At 37.7% G+C, this 22,677-nt stretch overlaps 1 protein-coding gene across 2 annotated transcripts in view; it reads left to right on the top strand.

Moving 5' to 3' along the window:
• The window catches only part of NGEF (neuronal guanine nucleotide exchange factor), a 64,588-nt gene that overhangs the window by 22,624 nt on the left and 19,287 nt on the right, over nucleotides 1–22,677 (top strand). For both annotated transcript variants that reach the window (XM_087933026.1, XM_026701319.2), the window contains 4 exons: nucleotides 4,351–4,596; nucleotides 5,268–5,410; nucleotides 12,621–12,895; nucleotides 22,104–22,264. In XM_087933026.1, the coding sequence (XP_087789152.1) occupies nucleotides 4,351–4,596; nucleotides 5,268–5,410; nucleotides 12,621–12,895; nucleotides 22,104–22,264 (825 nt within the window). The remainder of the gene's footprint in view (nucleotides 1–4,350; nucleotides 4,597–5,267; nucleotides 5,411–12,620; nucleotides 12,896–22,103; nucleotides 22,265–22,677) is intronic.

Consider the following 22,677-nt stretch of genomic DNA (forward strand, 5'->3'; position numbering starts at 1 on the left):
GAAATGGGTTAATGATCTGGCAGTAAATGGCAAACTATATAAGAAACAATTTAATATATTAATAATAAAATAGTTTAGTTTATAAGAATATCCATGATAACCCTAACATTTATTATCTTGACTGCACGAAAAAACCTTAGGCTCCCATTCAAAGTCATATCTATGCCTCTTTAGGTGTCTTTTTTAATACCATCTTTTAATGATGGAACAGTGCGCTATTCTGAGAAAGTTGTGTGATTATGAGTTCAATCTTAGTAGGGCAGTCACACGCAATTTGGGAAGTAAATAGGTGTATTATGCATGTGGAAAACCTCTCAGTGATTGTTGCAACCTTAATCGTTATATCCTTTTGAAATATCTCTATAGATTGAAACATGGGGCATTGTGAGACAGTGGGTTCAATTCAATTTAGAGAAAAATCTCAGTACACAGTTTTACTAATGAGGGATATATTCCCAACTTCCTGGCCATTATTTCGTGATCATTTCTTGAAGTTTCCCTTTTGTTCTTGCCTGTGGTTTAATTATCTGCAGGTAAGGTTTCCTAGTCATGGAGGAGGCATCACCAATGTTTGTACCTATATACCCCGTTCCATAAGATAGTAAAAGCCCTAAGCTAGGATGAATATGCACCAAGCTCTTCTACTGTTTTTCCTCTAAATTCATTTTCTCTTTCATTCCATTTACTAAAGGTCTCTTGCATATTTTTAAATTTTAAATTTTTGTTTATTGCCAAATTCAATATGTTGCAAAATTATGATACTTGGAGGAAGTATATGTGGGGAAAATTCTAACCGCATGGTGAAGTTGGTTATGAAATTAGTTAGATTGGGTTCTCTGAAAAAATATTTTGAGATTGACTAGAGATGGCATAGAATATGCAACTTAGTTTTCTTCCAGCTAACAGACTGCATTTAGCACAACTGGGTTACAGCACAACTGAAAATTAAGTAGAATCAAAAATAGTTAGTATTTGGGTAAAAAAAACAACCCAGCAAATACTGAGCAATTCTCTACATTGTAGAAATTTTTAAAATATTTGTTAAAATTATATTTGGAATGATAAAATAGTGATGCTATGCATTAGAGAATTCCTATTATTGTGCACTATAAAAATATAATGTAGCCATTAAGCATGCTTTAGTGCAGGGGTAGTCAACCTTTTTATACCTACCACCCACTTTTGTATCTCTGTTAGTAGTAAAATTTTCTAACTGCCCACCGGTTCCACAGTAATGGTGATTTATAAAGTAGGGGACAAAACCCCCACCGCCCACCATGAAAGCTGCAATGCCCACTAGTGGGCAGTAGGAACCAGGTTGACTACCACTGCTTTAGTGCATAGATGAAGAAATGAAATGCATATTTCTCATATATATTGGATATTATGGTGGGTGGTAAACTAATACAAAGACAAATGCATGCTGTTGTCCTGATCACCTAGACTTTGCTCAACAAAACACATGTCATTCATCTCCATAAAATTTCCATCAGACAATTTTGCAAGATTGGTGCTGAAATACCTTTTGTGTTTCAGGCATCAACTTGCATTTTATAAATCAAATTGCTACCTAGGAAACACACAATATTGAATAAAATGCAATATTTTTCAAATGTGAAAATGTGAGCACAAGGTGCTACAACATATAAAGTTGATTTTGCACAAACTATTTAATTTTGTTAAAGACAACATATTTAATTTGGTTATGGAAATAATCTATTTTCTGTATTTGTACAATACGTTGAATAATAATAAGCCAATTAAATTGGTTTGGTTGCACAAAATGGTGAACCACAAACAACTACAATAAGGTTAAAAGTTATCAAACTAAACATAAGCTCCAATTCCTGTTAACTTATTTTTTTAAAATACCATTTGTCTGCAGCATATAGATCTGCACAGAAACAATATTGTAAAATTAATTATGCTTGTTCATAAGTGTACTCCTGTTACAAACCGCTTGACAGACTGTGAGGTTTGGCTTCCCCTCCTTCCAGGTAGCCAGAACAAATGATTCTGTCAAGTCCACTTAAGTTCCCCTATAAATTTCCATTTACTGAATTTCATCTGTGAATGCTCATCTGTATTCATTTTACAAACTTCTAGCAAGTTCCTGCTTTATCTCTTCTAGTCAGTTTCACAGCAGAGAAAGAAAACTTCTAGATTTATAGAAGTAGTATAGGTAGTCCTCAACTTACACCACAATTGAGTCCAAAATTTGCATTGCTAAGGCAGTTGTTAAGTGAGTTTTCCCCCATTTTATGACCTTCTTTGCTAGAGTTTTAAGTGAATCACGGCACTTGTTAAGCAAGTAACCTGGTTGTTAAGTGAATCTGGCTTCCTTCCCCATTGCCTTGGCTTATCAGAAGGTTGCAAAAAGTGATCAAATGACCCTGGGGCACTGCAGCCCTCACAAATAAATAGTTTTTCTCCAAGGGAGGTGGGCGCTTAAGAAATATGAAATATAAATAAAATAAATGAATACAAACCAGTGACCAAATGCCCAAATTTGATCATGTGACCACAGGGCTACTGCAACGGTTATAGAAAAATAGTCATGAGTCACATTTTTCAGTGATGTTGTAGCTTTGTATGGTCAGCAAACAAATGGTTGAAAGTCAACAATTATCTATATATGTCTTCCACCATTATCCTACACATTTTTCAGCAAGAATAGACAATATCAGAAAGATGGGTTGGGTTTATGTAACTTTTATTTTATTAGCTCTTTTATTCTTGACAGGATATGACGAAAATTATTTTGGCATGTATTACTTTGCTTTGCCCAAGCACTATTTTCAGTTCCAGATCCAGTTCTGGGCACTGCAGTCTATAATGGACAAGGAACAAGTTCAGAGGATGTCTACCAAGATCAGAGGACCAGAAATTAAGTCCTAGGAGGAATAGTGAAAGGAACTGGGTACATTTAGTCTAAGTTATGACTGCAATCTTTAGTTATCTAAAGTTTTTTTAATAGAGCAGGCAAGATTTGTTATTTGTCATTCTGAAGAACCAAACCAGAACCAGCGGTTTGAAACCGTAATGAAATAAATTCAGATTTGAATTTTCCTCATAGTAAAAACTTTCAACCAGTGGAATAGAATATTGTCAAATTGATGTGCTGTCCATTTCACTGTTCAAAGCAACTTCTCACTTTATGGAGTGCTTAGTATCATGTCCTTCAGTGGACATCTTCAAAGAAAGGCTGAAAAGCCAACATTGTGTGGTGAATTCTGCATTAAAGAGGAGGCTGGACTTGAAAGGACTCTGAGGTCCTTTCAAGCTGGATGGATATTTCCCTCACTATCTGCTCACTCCTACCTACGTTGGCTGTCCTTCCTAATTCTTATCTTCATCTCCAGTCTCTGTTAGCTCGTTCCTAGTCACAAAGCTAATATTTTGTACACCTTGAGGCTGGAGTACAACTATAAATGACTTAAGCTTTGTCTTAACTTGTTGCCTAGATTAAGATGATGTCATGGGATAAGAATAAACATAACTCTTACCACTGCATGGTTGTGCTGTGGCTAGGTGCAAATGGGGACATGGATTATGATTTGTAGTTGTTGCAGTGAATCCCAGTCTTGTAAAATTGTGAGGATCTGTGCATCAGATTCAGGGTTTTGTGCTAGTTCTGCACCTCCATAACCATGCCCCAAGTACATGGCTATGACAGCTCTTTTTCCATAAACATATGTTATCTGTGGTTTTACAATAGGCTCAAGTGGTTCATGAAAAACTGAGATTATCTATTAGAATTGGGTGTTTTGAATTCACTTTTTGTCCTCTATCAGCCCCAGATTTAATCAGATATGTGATTCTTATGGGTCTTTCCATGCTGGATTCCACGAAAACAGACAAATCTATTTTGGTTCCATGTTTTCCCACGATGTAATGCCAACAACGATTAGGAATCCCAAACCATTACGGCCCATTCTTTATAAATAAGTGTATTTTGCACTTTGAAAGTAGCTGAGATGGGTTTATTTTGGGAAATGAAAATACATAATGGTAGAAGCTGGCAATTTGCTTCCTATATTTTTATTTTATTGAAAGTAAACAACCATTCAGTTCGTGCAGGAAAACGGAGGGATTTTTTTTTAGAAAACTCTCTGCTGACGAACCCCGGCGCTCCCCTATGAGGAGACCTTTGGACCTCTCCCGGTCGTTTAGCAAATCAGGTATTCAGGAAAAGTGTTTCAACTTCCACTTCGGCGGAAGAAGTGGGTGCCTGGAAGCTGTACAAGTACTCGTACAAAACAAGGGAAAGTGTGAGGGGGCGGCGGCTGCCTCTTTCCCCCCCAGCCACCGATCTTTCGCGCTCTCTCTCCTCCCCCACCTCCTGCGCAGGCTGCTCTCTTCCTACCCCGGTTACTGTGGCAACCGCCCGGACTTCCCCGGTCCCGCTTCTGCTGCGGAATCGCTCGGCAGCAGCAGCAGCAGCCGCCGCCGCCGCCCGCTGCCGGAATCGCTCCTGCTGCTGCCGTCCTCCTCGCCGCCTCGCATGGAGCTGCTGGCTGCCGCGCTCAGCGCCGCCTGCGCCTTGGACCACGAAGGATCCGCCGAGAGCGTGGCCGCAGGCCGCCCAGCTGGCAGGTGAGGGATTCAAAATAGGGAGATGGGGGCGCGCGTCCTCGGTGGGGGCGCCCCTTCTGCCCCAGCCAAGACGCGCCTCGCCGCTCGCTTCTTCTCTCCGGAGCGCGAACTCCGGTTGCTGCGCCTTTCCTGGTAAAAGCTCCCGAAGTTCAGTTTGCTTTCTGGCCCGGCTGACTCCCGCAGGGAAAGGGGAGGTTCTGTCGCCCCGAGCCAGCTGGCCGACGCCGGGTCTCCTCAGGCTCTCTCCGACCCCTAGTTCTCTCTCTGAGCCCCCAAAGGGCGCGCAAGAGTTAACTCCGCCGTCTATGGAGCCTCGCCCCCGCTTGGCTACCTTCCCTCCTTTTTCGTTTGCCCGCGTCTAGCGCGGTTACATTTCCTCCGCGAAAGAATACTCGAGTCCTCCTCCTGCCCCGGAGACCAGAGCGGAGGACTTGTAGTTACGGAGAGCTTATGCCTCTTAACAGGTAGCGACGCGGAAGGACAGCCGGGGGCTGATGCCTGAAGCCCCGATAAACTCACTTTGATTTGCCATAATTCCGCAAACACTTACAGCCCGGCTAGTCGCTGCCTTGGGGAAAGCGGGGATTCCGGGCAAAGGTTGGGAAAGAGGCTCGGAAGAGATACTGACGCTCAAGCGGTATTGTTTCCTTCTCTTCCTCCGTCTACAAAAGCGAATCCCCTTCCATGGCGGGGCCAACTTCTTTTCCGGAAGAGACCCCTGAGCAGACTGACTGCCCGGCTGCTTTCCCCGAAGCTCTGCAGATGATTCACCCCATGACCGCAGACTCTTGGAAGAATTTCATTGAGGAAATAGGTAAGAGGACCCTTCCCGTGCAACCCCGAGAACTGTGAGCTGCCTTGGGCAGACGCTTTTATTTATTTGCTTGCTTGTTATATTCGCATGTGGCATCTACAGGACACGTGCAATATCAGTTGATACGCAAAAGGAATAAGGGAAGGATTCCAAAAAGTCGAGTTTGCTGGCCACTACAAAAAAGGGGTGGGGCCATGATTGCAAGGTTGCAGCTGCCATCTTGCCTTTTTTGACCCCTATCCCTGCAGCTCTCACCACATATAGGCTTCCTTTGAATTGTTCCGGTTCTGTGCTGTCACAAATTTGTGCAGATAAAAGTTTAGATGCCTTATTGGATGGAGATGAGGAAAAGTTGATTCTGAATGACTGTTTTGAAGCAGAACAACATACAGAGAAGGAGATAAGCCCAAAACTAATTTGTAAAAGATAAAATACCATTTGAATGGCTGAAGATAATTTGTATTATTAATTTGCAGCAGAAACACATCAACAACAATATAAAACACTTTTAATATATGCTGCTGCCCTTTATACCAAAGCATTATATATTAACTTCATTTATATTCACCTTCAAGCACAAAATAATTTTCTTATCTCCCATCTTTCACTATTCGGTTAATTTATATTAATGCTAAGGAAAATCTTGATTATTAAGTTGATTTTCAACAAGTATTGAAAATACATTTTTTTAAAAACGTAGTTCAAGGGACATTATGTATCATTCTAAAAGCAATTTCTCTTTCTCAGTTACATGTGGGAAGCTAGCATGGTTTCCAAGATACAGTTCTCCTACTGCTATTTTAATCTCACTTTGACTAGTGTTCCAGAAACGAAGTAATTGCGGCATATACTTACAATTTGGAAGAAACCATTTTTTCTGGTGACTTTCCTGTGACAACTAGTTACGTTGTATGTACAATGTTAGTGCTATGCATTGATCTATACAAGTAACTCCTGAATAAATGCTTACAACTTCAAATAAATGTAAATCTTTATTAAAATCTGTATTTAAATATAAAATATCAATTCAACACTTTATAAAATTGAAAAAGAAAATTATTTAAGCATTGCTAAACTTTAAAACGGAGGGAACTTCACAAAAACCTAGCAGAAATTTGAATGACTTTAGAATGAGTGCTTTTAGAATTTTGAGATTGACATTTAGATTTGTTTGAAACATCATTTATATGGTGATGGACATATCTTCATATTTTCAGTGATGCATACTGCATGATTTCATTCTATAGAGCGAGGCCAATAAAAATTCAGTGCCAAATTTCTGCAGTTTCTAAGAAAGATGAAAATCGATGATGATGTCATATGTTTAATTTGTATTTGATGTTTTCAGTGGTCTTTGATGTTAATTGTGAAGGGAAGGTTCTGGTATTTCTGCAGCATTTCATAACATACACAAGACTGGTCCAAAATTGTTCTAGGTTAAATTTGAACGCGTTAAACATACAACAAAATCTTAATTGATTGCTTATGGTAGATTTTTATGTAGTTTTGGCTTATTTAAATAGTAATGTTTCACTTTGGCTTTTTTAATGCAGTGATTTTGTTGCAGTTTTATTTCATATTTTGCTTGAGCAGAAAACAACTAATATTACTGAATTTCTTCATAGTTTTGGAATTGTGAGATCTTAAAAAATGTTCACTATATAATTTTTCTTCATCTGACTGTGTAATTCTAAATCAGATTACATTGAATTTAATAGATGGGAACAGGAAGTTTCATCCCTATTCTGTGCCAGGAAAATAAGTTATCTTTTATGTAAGAGTAAGAATGTTACAATTAGACATGTAATTACAAAGAATAAAATTGTAACTTTATGGAAGAAAGGAGTTTTGGATGTTGGCATGAATTGCTTGGTTACGGTTACAAATCCTTTGTATGTAAGAGAGGACTTGTTTGGAAATATTCTAAACCTAATTCAAAATACTTAATAGAAAATGGTGCACCAAATTCCATTCCTCAAATCAAATTTATATGCTTATTTCTGTTTTATCTGCTGTCTTTCACTCATGTATATCCTTAAATGGGGTTCATATAATATTCTAAGCTGTAATTTACTTTTTATTCATTTTGTCTCTGAGTTTCTTGCAAACTCAACCATGTTTTATTCAATAAATCATGGTGACATGGTGATTAACTCCAGACCCTTTTACCCTCTGAGCAATCTTCCCCCAGAATAACAGTATGGAGACCAGCCAGTAGTTATCAAAAATACCCATGCCAAGTAGTGGCTTCTTGAAGGGGGTACATTACCTCCTCCTTCAAATTCCAGCCCCTCACCCAAGAAGACATTCACCACTGTGCTGACTCAGCTCCCTCTTAATACTAAGTTCCAGACTTTTTTGTTTTTCATATTGACAGTTTTAGATTTGGATGTTAGCTGGCAGATATTTGTTGTTTGAATTCTATAGTCCCAGAGAACTTAAACTTCTTCCTGTTCTATTATTTTGTCTATTTTGTTGGTCCCACCAGTTCGTGCTTGCAGGCAAATGGTGTTTATTGCAGATGTTCCAATGTACCATTGTTGCTACTTTGTCACACCATTGTTTGTATTCAATCTATGCAATCCTCTTGCAATGGCTAACTAGATGGTCCACTACTTCTTCAGCTTCTTTGCAGATATGACATTTTCTGGATGGATAAAAAAATTAAAGATGAATTTAGTAAAAATCAAATGGAAAAACTAATAATAGCAGAAGTGGAGTGAAAAGAATTAAAAACTGGACATCTCCTAGAAATCATCAATTGCATGGCTTTTGGTTCAAATATCTGATAGCTTACATTCAATTATAACTAAACAGCTTAATGAAGTATTGCATAAAAGAGACATCTGAGATTGGTTAGTGGCAAAGCTAATCCAAAACAATCCAGCAAAAAAGACACAATCAGAAAATTATAAGCCAATAACATGCTTGACTAAAATGTATAAATTACTCTTGGACATGTCAAACTCAGGGCATCAGGTTGCTGTCATGTGACATAGCGCAACGTTTTCCCCCTTTGCAGAGCTGGGGTGGGCATGGCCTGTGCATGACACATACAGCCTATAGGCTGCAGGTTGACAGTCCTGATTTTGAAGAAAATAGCAGTATTCTAATATTTCAAATCCCAGTAGAAAAGAAATGAAATAAAACGAAATACAGAAAAGATCAACTTCTGATCGATAAAATTGTTTTGGAGCATTGCAAAAGGCAAAAAACCAATTTACATATAGTGTGGAATCATTATAAAAAGCCTGTTTGATTAATTACCACATAGTTGGACCATCAAAGGTTCGGAAACAGGTGGCGTCAGTAAAAAAAATTAGAATATTTATAGAAAAAATAATGAAGCAATGGAAGACAGAATTGAAAAATTGAAAAATGTGAACTTAATGTGAGCTTATCAACAATAGGAGAAGCATCTTCCAGAATGACTCATTATCACCCTTGTTATTTATTATTGTTATGATCCCGATTTCAGTTATTTTAAAGAAAAATAAATCTTGGCTATCAAACAACAAAAATGGCAATAAAGCATATATATATGCATGTATATATATGTATGTATGTATATGTATGTTTAATAAAATAATTTGCTTTATATGGATGATCTATTCTATAGCTTTATGAAAAATCAGAAATAGAAATTTAGTCATTGACAAATATCCTAAGAATTTTTAGCATGGATCTAGCAATGGATTTGGCCTAGAGAAATGTGCTTTAGTAACAATAAATCAAGGTGAAATCACAAACAGTAATGGAATTGAAATGCCGAGGGGCCAAACCATCAGGAGCCATTAGGATAAAGCCTGTCTGGGCATTTTAAAGTTGGATAATATGAAGCATGAACAAGTTAAAATGTGATAAATAACATTTTAGACAAGAAAATTAGTAAAGACAAAATAGATGGAAAGGCCATCAAAGCCATCAATACCTAGACCATACCCCTGATATTGTACACTGCTGGAATTATTAACTGGACACAAACTGCACTGGATAGTTTGGAGCAAAAAACAAGAAAACTAGTGACTATTTACTATGTGTTACAACTTTGTAGTAATATTTATAGATTATACCTACATTGCAGAAATGGAGGCAAAGATTTACTTCAAGTCAAACATACAGTCAAAGAACAGCATGCATTGGCTGATTATAAAAAAGACAAAATGTGAATATTGAAATAATGTAATAAAGAACAGAATGCTGGCAAGGAAAAGCATTACATGGTCAATTTCTACAAAAAATTGAACAAAAAGTGGATAAAGATAATACCTGGTAAGTGGAACATTAAAAAAGAAGAAATGGAAGACTTTATTTTGGTTGTTGAAGAGCAAGTTATTTAAAATAATTTAATTAAAGCCAGAATTGTAAAGTGCAATTCTTCCAAAGAAGCAGAAGAAATATCATTCATATATTCAGCTTGTGCAAGAAGATCTCACAAATTGATAATAAATAACAACGAACAATGATTATAAATAACAACAAATACAGTCATCAAAATGATTTACTGGAACATCTGTAAAATTTACCATGTGCCAGTAAAGAAAAATGGGTGGCAACATATAGTTGATAAAGTAGTCAAGTTAAAATATCATGTGATTTCTGATAAACTCTTGGCTTATAAGACACCAGATTTAATTGGTGGAAAAGAAGAATGTACAGGTAATCAATGTGGCAATTCCAAGGGATAGTAGAACTGGAGAAGATCACAAAGGATTAAGATCTGGAAAATTGAAGTTGGAAGATCATGGCATACAGGTGAAACTCAAAAAATTAGAATATCGTGCAAAAGTTCATTTATTTCAGTAACACAACTTAAAAGGTGAAACTAATATATGAGATAGATTCATTACATGCAAAGCAAGATAGTTCAACCCGTGATTTGACATAGTTGTGATGATTATGGTTTACAGCTCATTAAAATCCCAAATCCACAATCTCAGAAAATTAGAATATTACATGCAATCAATAAAACAAGGATTGTACATAGAACAATATCGGACCTCTGAAAAGTATAAGTATGCATATGTACTCAGTACTTGGTTTGTGCCCCTTTTGCAGCAATTACTGCCTCAATGCAACATGGCATGGAAGCTATCAGCCTGTGGCACTGCTGAAGACCAGGATGCTTCAATAATGGCCTTCAGCTCTTCTGCATTGTTTGGTCTCATGTCTGTCATCTTTCTCTTGGAGATGCCCCATAGATTCTCTATGGGATTCAGGTCAGGCGAGTTTGCTGACCAATCAAGCACAGTAATCCCATGGTCATTGAACCAGGTTTTGGTGCTTTTGGCAGTGTGGGCAGGTGCCAAGTCCTGCTGGAAAATGAAGTCAGCATCACCATAAACCTCATCTGCAGAAGGAAGCATGAAGTGCTCCAAAATCACCTGGTAGACGGCTGCATTGACCCTGGACTTAATGAAGCACAGTGGACCAACACCAGCAGATGACATGGCTCCCCAAATCAACACAGACTGTGGAAACTTCACACTGGACTTCAAGCATCTTGCAGTGTGTGCCTCTCCATTCTTCCTCCAGACTCTGGGTCCTTGGTTTCCAAATGAGATGCAAAAGTTGCTCTCATCAGAAAAGAGGACTTTGGACCACTGAGCAACAGACCAGGTCTATTTTTCTTTAGCCCGGTAAGACGCTTCTGACGTTGTTTGTTCAGGAGCGGCTTGACAAGGGGAATACGACATTTGAAACCCATGTCCAGGATCCGTCTGTGTGTGGTGGCTCTTGATGCACTGACTCCAGCCTCTGTCCACTCTTTGTGAAAGTCCCCAACATTTTTGAATGGCCTTTTCCTGACAATCCTCTCCAGGCTGCGGTCATCCCTGCTGCTTGTGCACCTTTTTCTTCCATGCTTTTCCCTTCCACATAACTTTCTATTAATGTGCTTTGATACAGCACTTCTGGGAACATCCAACTTCTTTTGCAATTACCTTTTGAGGCTTTCCCTCCTTATGGAGGGTGTCAGTGATGGTTTTCTGCACAACTGTCAGGTCAGCAGTCTTTCCCATGATTATGATTCCTACTGAGCCAGACTGAGAGACCATTTAAAGGCTCAGGAATCCTTTGCGGGTGTTATGGTTTAATTAGCTGATTAGAGTGGGACACCTTGAGCCTAGAATATGAACCTGTTAGCAATATTCTAATTTCTGAGATTGTGGATTTGCGGTTTTCATGAGCTGTAAGCCATAATCTCACTTATGACACATCATGGCTTGAACGATCTTGCTTTGCATGTAATAAGTCTATCTCATATATTAGATTCACTTTTTAAGTTGCATTACTGAAATAAATGAACTTTTGCACAATATTCTAATTTTTCGAGCTTCACCTGTACATTGGCTGTTGAGGTTCCAGTGGTTATCATCAGACTGGATGTTGTACCAAAAAATCTTGGATGACACTTAGAAAATTTGCAAATTGACAAAATTTCCCTCTTTTCAAAAGGCCACATTACTTGGATTTGCACATATACAACACTAATATATTATGCTATCCTAGGTTCTTGGGAAGAACTCAATGAATATGAAAACCAACACCAACTAAAGAACTGGCAACTATGATTTCACATTGTTGCATATATAATAATAATTTATTACATATATATGCTACCTGACTGCCAATGGCTCTGGAAAGTTTACAGATTGTTAAAAACACTTAAAAACAAGGAACAATTTAAAAAATATACAAACAACACAAAACAAAGGAAAAGAGATGGCAGAAAATGCCTTTACTCATCCCCAAACACACACATTTCAGAGAACAGTTAATGATCGATTAAATTGTTGGGGGAAGAGGAAAAAGGGAAATTTACAAAGAAGAAACTAGTGATCACTGCTCTGAAAATATTTTACATTAAATTGTCCAAGAACAGAATCAGTGTCCAGTCTTGCAGCTGAGACATATTAAAGGTTGACCATCAGTCTAAACTCTGATGCACTTTCCTTCAGTCTCAGGGATGAAGGAAGAGCAAATTGATATGGCCGTGAGGATTAGCATATAGTCTCAGAGTCTGTAGAAGTTCTCAGCAATACACTCTCCTACAATTATCTCAAGTTGCATTGCTTTTTTATATGATGCCTACAATTTGGTTATTTCCATTTCTGGATTTGTCTCAGGAGGGAAAGTTCTGAAACATCTTCATTTCACATGCAATATGGGGCTAATTCAATAACAGTCTATGCATTCTCTGACTTTCTAGGTCTGTTGTATCAAGAATATCGAGATAAATCCACACGTCATGAGATTGAAACCAGACGGCTGCAGGATTCCCAGACAGATACTGAAGAAGGCTCAACTACTGAAGAGTCACCAACAGAAACAGAAACTGCAAATGTATTAGAAAACAAAACTGTCCCCCAGATTAACTTGCTCAGGAATTCCACCTCAAGGTTCAATTTATGGCAAGATCTTCCAGAAATCAGAAGCAGTGGTGTTCTGAATATTCTCCAGCCAGATGAAATCAAGCTTCAAGAGGTAATGTCAACTTAAGGGGAGGAGATAGAAAGGGGAAACACTCATGGAAATAACTATTGGTTGACTCATTTATGTCAGTTACAAATATTTAACATTATTAGAATGTTTACTTCTTTATGTAGTTTTGAACCAATTTCATCGTGTTTTTTTTTTTTAAATAAATAAATAAGAACATTCTGATTCTGCTCAGCCTTGGCTCTAGCTGTTCCATCAGGATTGAGCTGCTAGTGAATAAGTAACATGAATGTGTAAAGGTCATAGTCCAGGCTCAGGTTGTTTAAAAAAGAAAAATCTACTAGTTAAAGAAGGACTTATTGGAATTGATTGACAAATTCAGCAGTAGACGTCAATGAGGTCAGTTACCCCAAAGCATTTAAAACCTTGAGTGTTACATTGTTGATGATCTTTTAATTGAAATATATAACTTGTTACTAAAATGCTGATCCATTGACACAATATCCCTTCCTATTTTGCAAAGAAGTTTTAGACAAACCCAGAGAATTGCAGAAATCGGAGCCTGAGTAGTTTGATAGAAAGTAACATTAGGATTTATTTATTTGTTTATTTATAAAAATAATAAAGGCAGGATAAAAACAAACAAACACTTTAGGAATTATTGATTCCAGTACAGCAGGGTCCCCAGCCCCTGGGCTGTGGCTCAGTACTGTGTCATGGCCTGTTTGTAACTGGTCACGTTAGCAGCGGGCCAGCGTGCTTGCACATGCACACGCAGCTCAACTTGTGCAAGTCCAATTGCACATGCAGTCCAGTGGCCCACCCCACCCCCAAGCTGGACTCCAAACTGCAAAGGTTGGGGACTGCTGCAGAAGAGAAATTAGGGAAACCAGTGTTAGAAAATGTGATGAGCCAGGGTGGAATAGAAAATAAACACAGTCACAAAAAAACAGGTAAAACCCCCTTTATTCCTTCACTTTGCTTCCAAGCTCCAAATATCCTTGACTGGAGACAAACAACTCCCACACGAGCAGTTACAAGAAGGAGGAAATGCCGTTTAAACTAAAAATGCCTATAAATTAAAGAGTAAAAAACAACAGAAACCAGGCAAGATAAGGGCTTGAAGATGTCCACAGATATCAGAACACACACACTGGCAAGGATGCCAATCTCAGAGAGGAACAATAAACTAGAGATATTTCCACGCTTTGTTTCCAGCACTGGCCTATACGCATGTCCATCCTCTTATCCAGTTGTTATAGCTGCAGCCCATGAAGAGGATCCAATGCCCTCTCCTCCCCCGTAGACCACGTCTCTCCCTTATCCTCTCCTCCCTGCGTGCCCTAGGAGGGAGAGGGGATGGGCCTGGGTCTTCCTCTGACTGCCCAGCCGGCCTATGCCGTCCCCCAGCCTCCTCCACAACCTCCCGAGCCATACTTCCACTGAGGCTGTTCCTCAGAGGTGGTCTTCAGCAGGTTCTGACTAGTTCTGAAGAACTGGTAGTGGAAAATTTTGAGTAATTGGGAAAATCAAATACCACCTCCAACTGGAGATTTTACACTATCCTTCCCCTGCCACGTCCACAGAACCGGTAGTAAAAAAAATTGAATCCCACCACTGCCGTTCCTCCTCTCCCTCGGAGTCAGTCTCCACCAGGAGCGTGACAGAAAACCATCTCTAGAAGTTGAATATAATATTCTATATTCTAAAATCATTGATTGTTGTACAGTGGATTTTTCAGTCATTGTTCTTTCTTAGCATGATCTTTTTATTTTCTTGCACAAATTCACTCATAGCTTTAGTGTAGCAAAGTCTTGGAATATGATTATTGGGCTCTGAATTGCACATCATGAGAATCTCTGCCATCATGATTAATACATATCAGCACATTCCTATCCTGTAAAAGAGCTGAAAAATTGTTATTTCTAGATATTGAATTTAGGTCACTCGTGTAATTTTTAAAATTATGATTGAGAATAGACTTGTTATAGTTTTAATTTATTGCAGAAGCAAAGATTTCTGTTATAAACAGAATTTTATTCTATATTAAATGCCCTACTCTGGTTTATGTATAATGTGTAAGGTTTAACTATTCCTTTCCCATTGCCTATAAAATTAATTCCAGATAGCCTTCTTTCTAAAAGTATAAAGACAGAGTGAGCTTTTTAATATCAACTTCACTTGATTTTGGTGGACCTTATTGCCAGACATATTGTCAATTTCAGCCATAATATTCAAATCAACTACACATCAGTCAGTGACATCTCAGAGTTATGCTGATCTAAAGTTAGTTGAACAGCTGTAGGAATTATGAGAAGCCCTCAGTCAATGTTGGCTCTGTGCTTCAGTGCAGGAAATCCTTGACTTACAATAGTTCATTTAGTGACTGTTTGAAATTACATTGGCACTGAAAAAAGTGACTTATGATTGTTTTTCACATGGACAACTGTTGTGGCATCCCTATGGTCACTTGATCAACAGTCAGATACTTGGCAATTGACTCATATTTGTGACAAGTGCAGTGTCCCAGGGTTGTGTAATCAATTTTTGTGACTTTCTGACAAGTAAAATCAATGGGGAAGCCAGATTCACTTAACAACAGTGTTACTGTAATAACTACAGTGATTCATTTAACAACTGTGGCAAGAAAGATCATAAAATAGGGCAAAACTCACTTAACACATATTTCACTATGCAACAGAAATTTTGGGCTCAATTGTGGTCGTAAGCTAAGAACTTTCCACACTTGGTTTTATATTTTGCATTAAATGTAATATTCTGGTTAGCAATGTTCAGCTATTTCAAGTTCAGAATCTGGGAGATATGAAAAACATTTATTATGCTTGCACAAAAGAGGCAGTTCCAAATATTTTTGCAAGCAATTTGTTATTGCCTTCTGCTTAGAGCTCAGAGAGATTGACTGGCCTAAATTCATCCAGTGGTGTCAAGGATAGGAATAAAACTCACAGTCTTCTGCTTTCTACGTTGGTGACTTAAATCACTGCACAAACTGTCCTTCATTAAAATTAAAAAATGAAGCATGCTACTTTTTTTTTTATAAACACAGAGTGTAACCAGATCTGAGCTAAAATATAATTTAATTTACATAGCTTGTGCCTAATGCTTAGGAATGGTTTGTCCTATTGCAGTTTCTTTCCATCTGCAAATAGTGTTCAAATATTGCATGCTCTTCTGAAATTAACATTAAAATAATATAAGTAAAGGGTGTACTGAGATCAAATCTTGCAAAAATACTATATAGTATATATATAAACAGCAAAGATACTATAGAAAATACAAGATGTTGTTTTCATTAGTATTCCCCATTATATATGTTATTCCAGCCTTCATCAGATAAGATGTGACTAAACAGGGACAATGATACCTTTAAGCATCCATCATTTGAAGGCATGAGAAACCATATCTGTGATGTTGCAAGGACAATTTATGAATGTGCCATGAAGTCACCAAGATTGGGATTTGAAGAACCCTATTCTTTTTAAATAATAACTCTACATAATCTGCCAAATAAACACAGGAGAGATTATGGCAATTTTGAAATGAGTCAGGGAAGACTATTTTAATACAGAACATAGAATTGTGATTATATGCTCAGGGAACAATGAGAAACGAACCTTGAGAATTAGCTTTACTGCAGTGGCAGCTAAATGTAGCGGTGAAAGCTTTTTCAAAGGATATCAGTGAGAAAGAATTAAATGGTCTTCTGGACATTTCCCAGACTTGCTAGACTGGGAATGATGAGAAGGGCCCTGGGCCTTGCTTAGAAGCATGATAGGTGGAGATCTGTGTTTGTTTTGCCCAGGATGGTCTCTTAACCATTTCCGGAAAGTCTTTTTTGTTGTTGTTTTTACAAGAAAGACAGAGGTACAAATAGTAATTTGTAATACCATATAGAAACACATTGGCTGGTAGCGTCTAAGAAAAAGTACCACCTAACTATCCTTAATTATGAATCTGAACAGGAAAACTGCCAGTGACTCGGGACAAGCAGAATGGGGACTTTTTCTTTCTTGCCCTCAGTCAGATCCCATCACTGTCTTTTCCTTATGATCCAGGCTGTCCTGGACTCCTTACAAGAACCTGAACATCTGCAGTGATTTCAATGTTTGCTCTGTTTTAATCCTATTTTCGTTGTTGCTTTTTCTGCTCTTGTCTTAATTTACCTCCGCAAATATGAAGATGTATATGATACACGTTGGTTTCCAGTCAAGCTGTAATTAGTTATTTGCTATACATATTTTCACTTTTTCTTATTTTTAATCTGGCACGGAGAGACAGGAAGTGAGAAATGAAATAAGAGGGGTTTTTTTCCTTCATTAAAGCTCCACTTTGTCTTTTTTTAAATGCTGTGAACGATTTGATATAACAAGTAAATGTAGGCTTGGAAGATATGTTTTGGGGTGATTGATTGAATCAAGAGCCTCTCCCCATTCAAATGGTCCTCAGCTTAGGGCCATTCACCCACAAACTGTTCAAAGGCACAGGGATGCTGAAAAAATGGATAGAGGACCAGCCCTCAAAGTTCCAGGCATCATAGCATTCCTGAGGTCACATGATTGCAGCCCGAGTGTTGGTATGCCTGGCTTGCAACTCTAGGGTTGCAGATAGCCAGGACCATGTGATCACCATTTGCAACCTTCCCTGCCCTCTTACCACAATCAAATTCAGTGGGGAAGCTGGCAGGGAAAATTGCAAGTCACCCCAATAAGCCACTCCCATTTTTATTTCTGCCCAGAGCACGTCCCTGCTGATACATAACCTCTGCTGACTCTTTCCTGGCCTCCCGTGATTCTCACATACAACTTGTGCTAACCTCTCCTGTGGCTTCTGTATGGCTGTATGTCTCAGCCTTATCAGATGCTCTCCTGGCCTCTCCCTACCACTGGTATTCCTGCATCACCCCCAAGTTCCATACCTGTAACGTTACACCTCCTCCCACTTAAAAATTCACATGTCTTGAGATATGATGGTGATCAGGACTGCCTGGGATTGTTGTCACTAAGTAATGTGGTCATGTAATGTTGCCCTGCATTGGTTAGCAATGGCAATCCTGGTCCCAATTGCTGGTCCCAATTGCAAGAGCTACCTATACATCATTTTTGCACCCGTATTTTAAAGTTACTTGACTCTTCTTTGCCTGGTGTGATCCTTGGGTCACAGGCATGTAAGCACTGTTTCCAGTAAGGTGGGGATCAGCCCTGGCTGAATTCATTTAATTCCAAAAGAGGTCACAAGTGAAGAGAAAGTATATTCTGTTTTCAATAATGGATGAAGAACTTAGAAGAAAACTAATTTGTTCCTTTGGAATTAGGGATACCAGAGTTTGTCAGTATCACATAAATAGACAAATGCCTGTTCAAATACTATCTGAAAACTACATATATATTTTTTTGCTTTTTAAGGACTTGCCAAACAGGTTGGGCATAAGACCAGAGTATATGAAGTAGCTGTGACTTTACCTTTTCAGTAAACCTTGAAATTAGGCTAACTGCCAGTGACACACTGCAGCACGTTGAATTATTTTAGTTCAACATAAGTAAGGAGGGAAACATTATTGAATAATGATAAAGATGACTATATAACTGATGGATAGGTTTAATTATCTAGACATCCGTTGAGCATCAAGTACAGGAAAAAAAACATTAATCACCAAGACTTCCTTGTGCTAAATAGGACTGATTTAATGATGCAAAAAATAGGAAAACAAGCTAAAAGAGATATTACTCAGATTCTTGTACCATGCTGACAAAGGAGGAAATGACCAACAATGTGTCTATAATGGAGATGGTTTGAAAAGCCACCTAACAATTACATGAATTTAATTACTAGCGTGTGAAAATATTTTTGCAATGATTCTAGACAATTACATTTAAATTTCTTATCAGTATTCTGCCCTGGGGACTATGCCAGGAGTGTATATTTAATTCTCTTCTGAAAACCTGAATAAGTTTATTAAATCTATTTAAGAACATGCCTGTCATACTCTGACCTCATCTATTGATTTTTTTATCCTAGTATTAATCCTTACTTCAAGAGAGGTGATGGATTTCTTTTACCTCACTGGAATATTTTTAGAGGCATATATATTGCTAACATTGGAATTAAAAGTTCTACAGTTTGTTTCATAACTATGCAATTATGTAAGAAGCTAGTTTTAAAAAAAGATTTAAAAAAAAAAGAAATTAATGTTTTGGGTTTGTATAAGATGCTGTGCAAACCATATGATTAAGTTCATACATTTACCAACATTAAAATGTGGTTAGTTTGTGGTTCAGTGCAGCTAATGATTGTTAACATTTTTACATGTTATAGTTGTTCTGAGTAGCTTATAAAATTCCACATGTGATATATAAAATTCTATATATATAAAATTCTATAATCACTTATAATTCTAGAGTAGCCTCTAGACAAGATGAGCAGCACATATTATCTAATAAATAATAATAAAACAAAATAAAAATTGTGGTGTGCTTGGTACTCTTTGACCTTGTTGGTTTTCTTGCAGATGTTTCATTACCAAACTAGGTCATCATCAGTACACTAAAACTAAAAAAAATCACAGTCATGACTGAATTTTTTAGGATAAATTGATAATTGCAATTTAAAACCTGTTTGAAATATTGTTAGTTTTGTGCCAGTTTTGGCATTTTTCAATGTGTTATACATAGTGCATGTCTCAACTACAGAATATAATGATGACAAGTGTCAGATAGGCAATTATATTTAGCTGTTTGACAGTGTCATTGAATGTTAACAAAGATTTTGAGTTGCTTTCTGTGTGATTGGAGAGGAATGAGGGAATGCATCTCTGTTGCTATAGAAACTAGGACATTATTTCTTGCCTTGCTATCCTGTACTGGTAGCTTCATTGCTGGGAGCAAGACTTTTGTTTTGATTAAGTTCTAGTTATTGACTACTTGCAATAGAATGCAGATGTGTCTTCATGTTAAGATATGCAACCCATGAGCAGCAGTGCATTGTAAATAGATAATTTTTCCTTTGAACATGCAACTATATGCACCCTTTATCTGAATCAAGTAGGATTATTTATGTGTAGTAAGTCTAAAAAGGTGAGATGAAAATATGAGTATGTATGTGCACATGAGACTGCTGAGTGAGCTTATTCATTGCCATGAGGTGAGCTATCATCAGTACATTGATGATGCCCAACTATGAATCTCGTCCCCTGTAAATTGAGCAATACTATGAACGTCTTATCCAGGTATCTGCAGGCTCTGAGGATCTGGATGGGAAGCAATAGCACTTAGACTTATATGCCGCTTCATAGCCCTCTCTAAGCAGTTAAGCAGGAAGAACCTGCTTAAGCTGAATTCTGATAAAATTAACTGGCTCTGGGTTTTGAGCCTTACTAATTCTAGGTGCTGGATGCCCTAGGCAGATCCTGTGAGCAATCAGGAATCCTGCTTGAGGACCAAGTAGATGTCATGCCTAGGAAGGCCTTTGCACAGCTTCAGCTCATACCCCAGTCACCCCCAGAATGGGACTAATGGAACTACTGCATGGAGCTGTCCTTGAAGAGTATTCAGAAATTTCTGCAGGTGCAGAATGCTAGGGCAGCATATATAAATCTCTGCTCTGTTCTGTTATTTGCATTGGTTGTCAGTTTGCTTTTCGGTTCAATTCAAGGAGCTGGTTTTCACTTTTAAAGACCTTCATGGCATGGAACCAGGTGGGGACCGCCTCTCCCCAATTGTATTAACCCATGCCATTAGGCAGAAAGGGCATGCTGCTGATAGCATCAGCCAGGAATCTATGTTTGATGGGTCCCAAGCAATAGGCCTTCTGCTCTGGTACCTGCCTTAGGGAACATCCCTCCTCCACCAACATTAAATTAGCTCTATCTCTTTTGATGATCTGAAAGTCCCTCAAGATCTGCTTTTACCATCAGGCCTGGAGGTCCTATGGAACTAGAAACTTGTTTAGATGATTCCATTGTTCCGCTCTCTCTGTTTAGGGTTTGTATATATTTTTATTTTTAATTATCGCCATTTCTTAATGCCAATTTTTACATTTTAAACGTTATTTTTATGCATGTATTATTTTTTTCTTGACCATTGTACACTACCCAACGTCACCTCTCATGATATGTGCAGCTGTATCAATTAGGATAGGTAATAGGGTAGGTAGGTCGATAGATAGTCCAACTATATTAGGCAATGTATAACTAACACAATGAGGTAATTAAATAACGGATAATATTTTAATGGTATTCAGAAAGGGAAAACAGCCTAATCTTTCAGTTCAGTACTGGTTATTTAGGATGATTGTGCTGGAGTAAATTCATTCATTCTTGCTATCCATTTCATATATATTTGAAGTGCTAAAGAAACGTGACATATATATTTAAACAATTTTCTGAAAAGGGTAGCTTGGGAAAACTTCCCCAATTATGAACAATCTTCTTTGCTTTGTCTCTCAGATGTTTTGCTACTTCATTTTATCTGTTCTGTTATGAAACAGTATTCCCATACTAGGCAATTAAGGAACTATCTGCTTTATGTGAATCCATGATAATTAAAAGCTGGTAATAATGCTGAAATGGAATGTTTATCTTCAATCTATTTCACACAGCTTCTTTTCATAGGCTGTATTTTTTTCACCATTGCAACACTGTTCAATCATTCCCTTTCCCTTCCAATTAAAATCCTTATTAAAATTCTTATCAATTCACAGAGTGACATTTTTTTCTATTTAAAGTGTGACAAAAACACTAAACAATGGAAGCTTTGCATCTTAAGCCTAAAATATCTCATTGAGAAAATATTTTCAGGTTGTAACTCATAAGAAAAAGTATATTGCTCTTTTAGATCTACAAGCTTTGATTCAACTGCTTAAAAGCTCCCAACAAGATGTTCTGTTTCATCTGCATAGATGAACATCTATAGAAGTCTATGGGACTGGCTGTAAGTGTAGATGCCAATCACTGGACCAGAATAGCAGTCTTCAGAATCTACATATTTATTCCAGTGTGCATAAACCATCATAGCACATTCTCATTTCTTCAGCCATTATTTACATGGGTTTTTATATATGTATTTTCTATTGCTTTATATTCTTCTGAAGCAGCTGACATGGTAGTGAATGAAATGTACTGTATATTCAGAGATTTGTTAAATTGTACCCTGTCCCTCTGATAAAACTAAGTTAACTAACAATAATGGAGGATTTCAAAGCCATGACTTCATAATACAATTTTGGAATTCTCCTACAGGCTATGTTTGAACTGGTCACTTCAGAAGCCTCGTACTACAAAAGTTTGAATTTATTGATATGTCATTTCATGGAAAATGATCGACTGAAAAAGATTTTGCATCCTTCAGAGGCTCACATACTCTTCTCCAATGTTCTGGATGTCATAGCAGTCAGTGAAAGGTAAATCCTTAAATGATTGTTATGGGTAGAAACTTTCTCATCTTCTCTGAAAGGGACAGATAGTGATTATTAATAACATTAGTAAAATTTACAGCATTGTTCAAAATTGCTTCTCTGAAATAGTAAGATTGTTAAGTCTTATATTTTTTCAATCAGAAACAGCCCCATCAAAAAATGCATCAGACGAGTTCACTTTCATGCTGCTGTAGGGAAGTGTGGACTTAGTAGGTTGCGGAAATTATGGATGTCATCATGATGGTTGGAACCTCACTGCTTATTTCCACAGCCCTGTTCTTTTTCGAACTACTCCTGCAGGCACTGTCAGAGGAGGCAATGTGTTTTAAGAACAGTCCTGTTTATCCCATATATTATCTCTAGAATTAAAGACAGTGTGTCTTTTTAATTGAACTTTA

Source organism: Pseudonaja textilis, chromosome 4 (assembly GCF_049901715.1).
Source record: "Pseudonaja textilis isolate UNSWEBS1 chromosome 4, rPseTex1.2, whole genome shotgun sequence".
Taxonomy (NCBI): domain Eukaryota; kingdom Metazoa; phylum Chordata; class Lepidosauria; order Squamata; family Elapidae; genus Pseudonaja; species Pseudonaja textilis.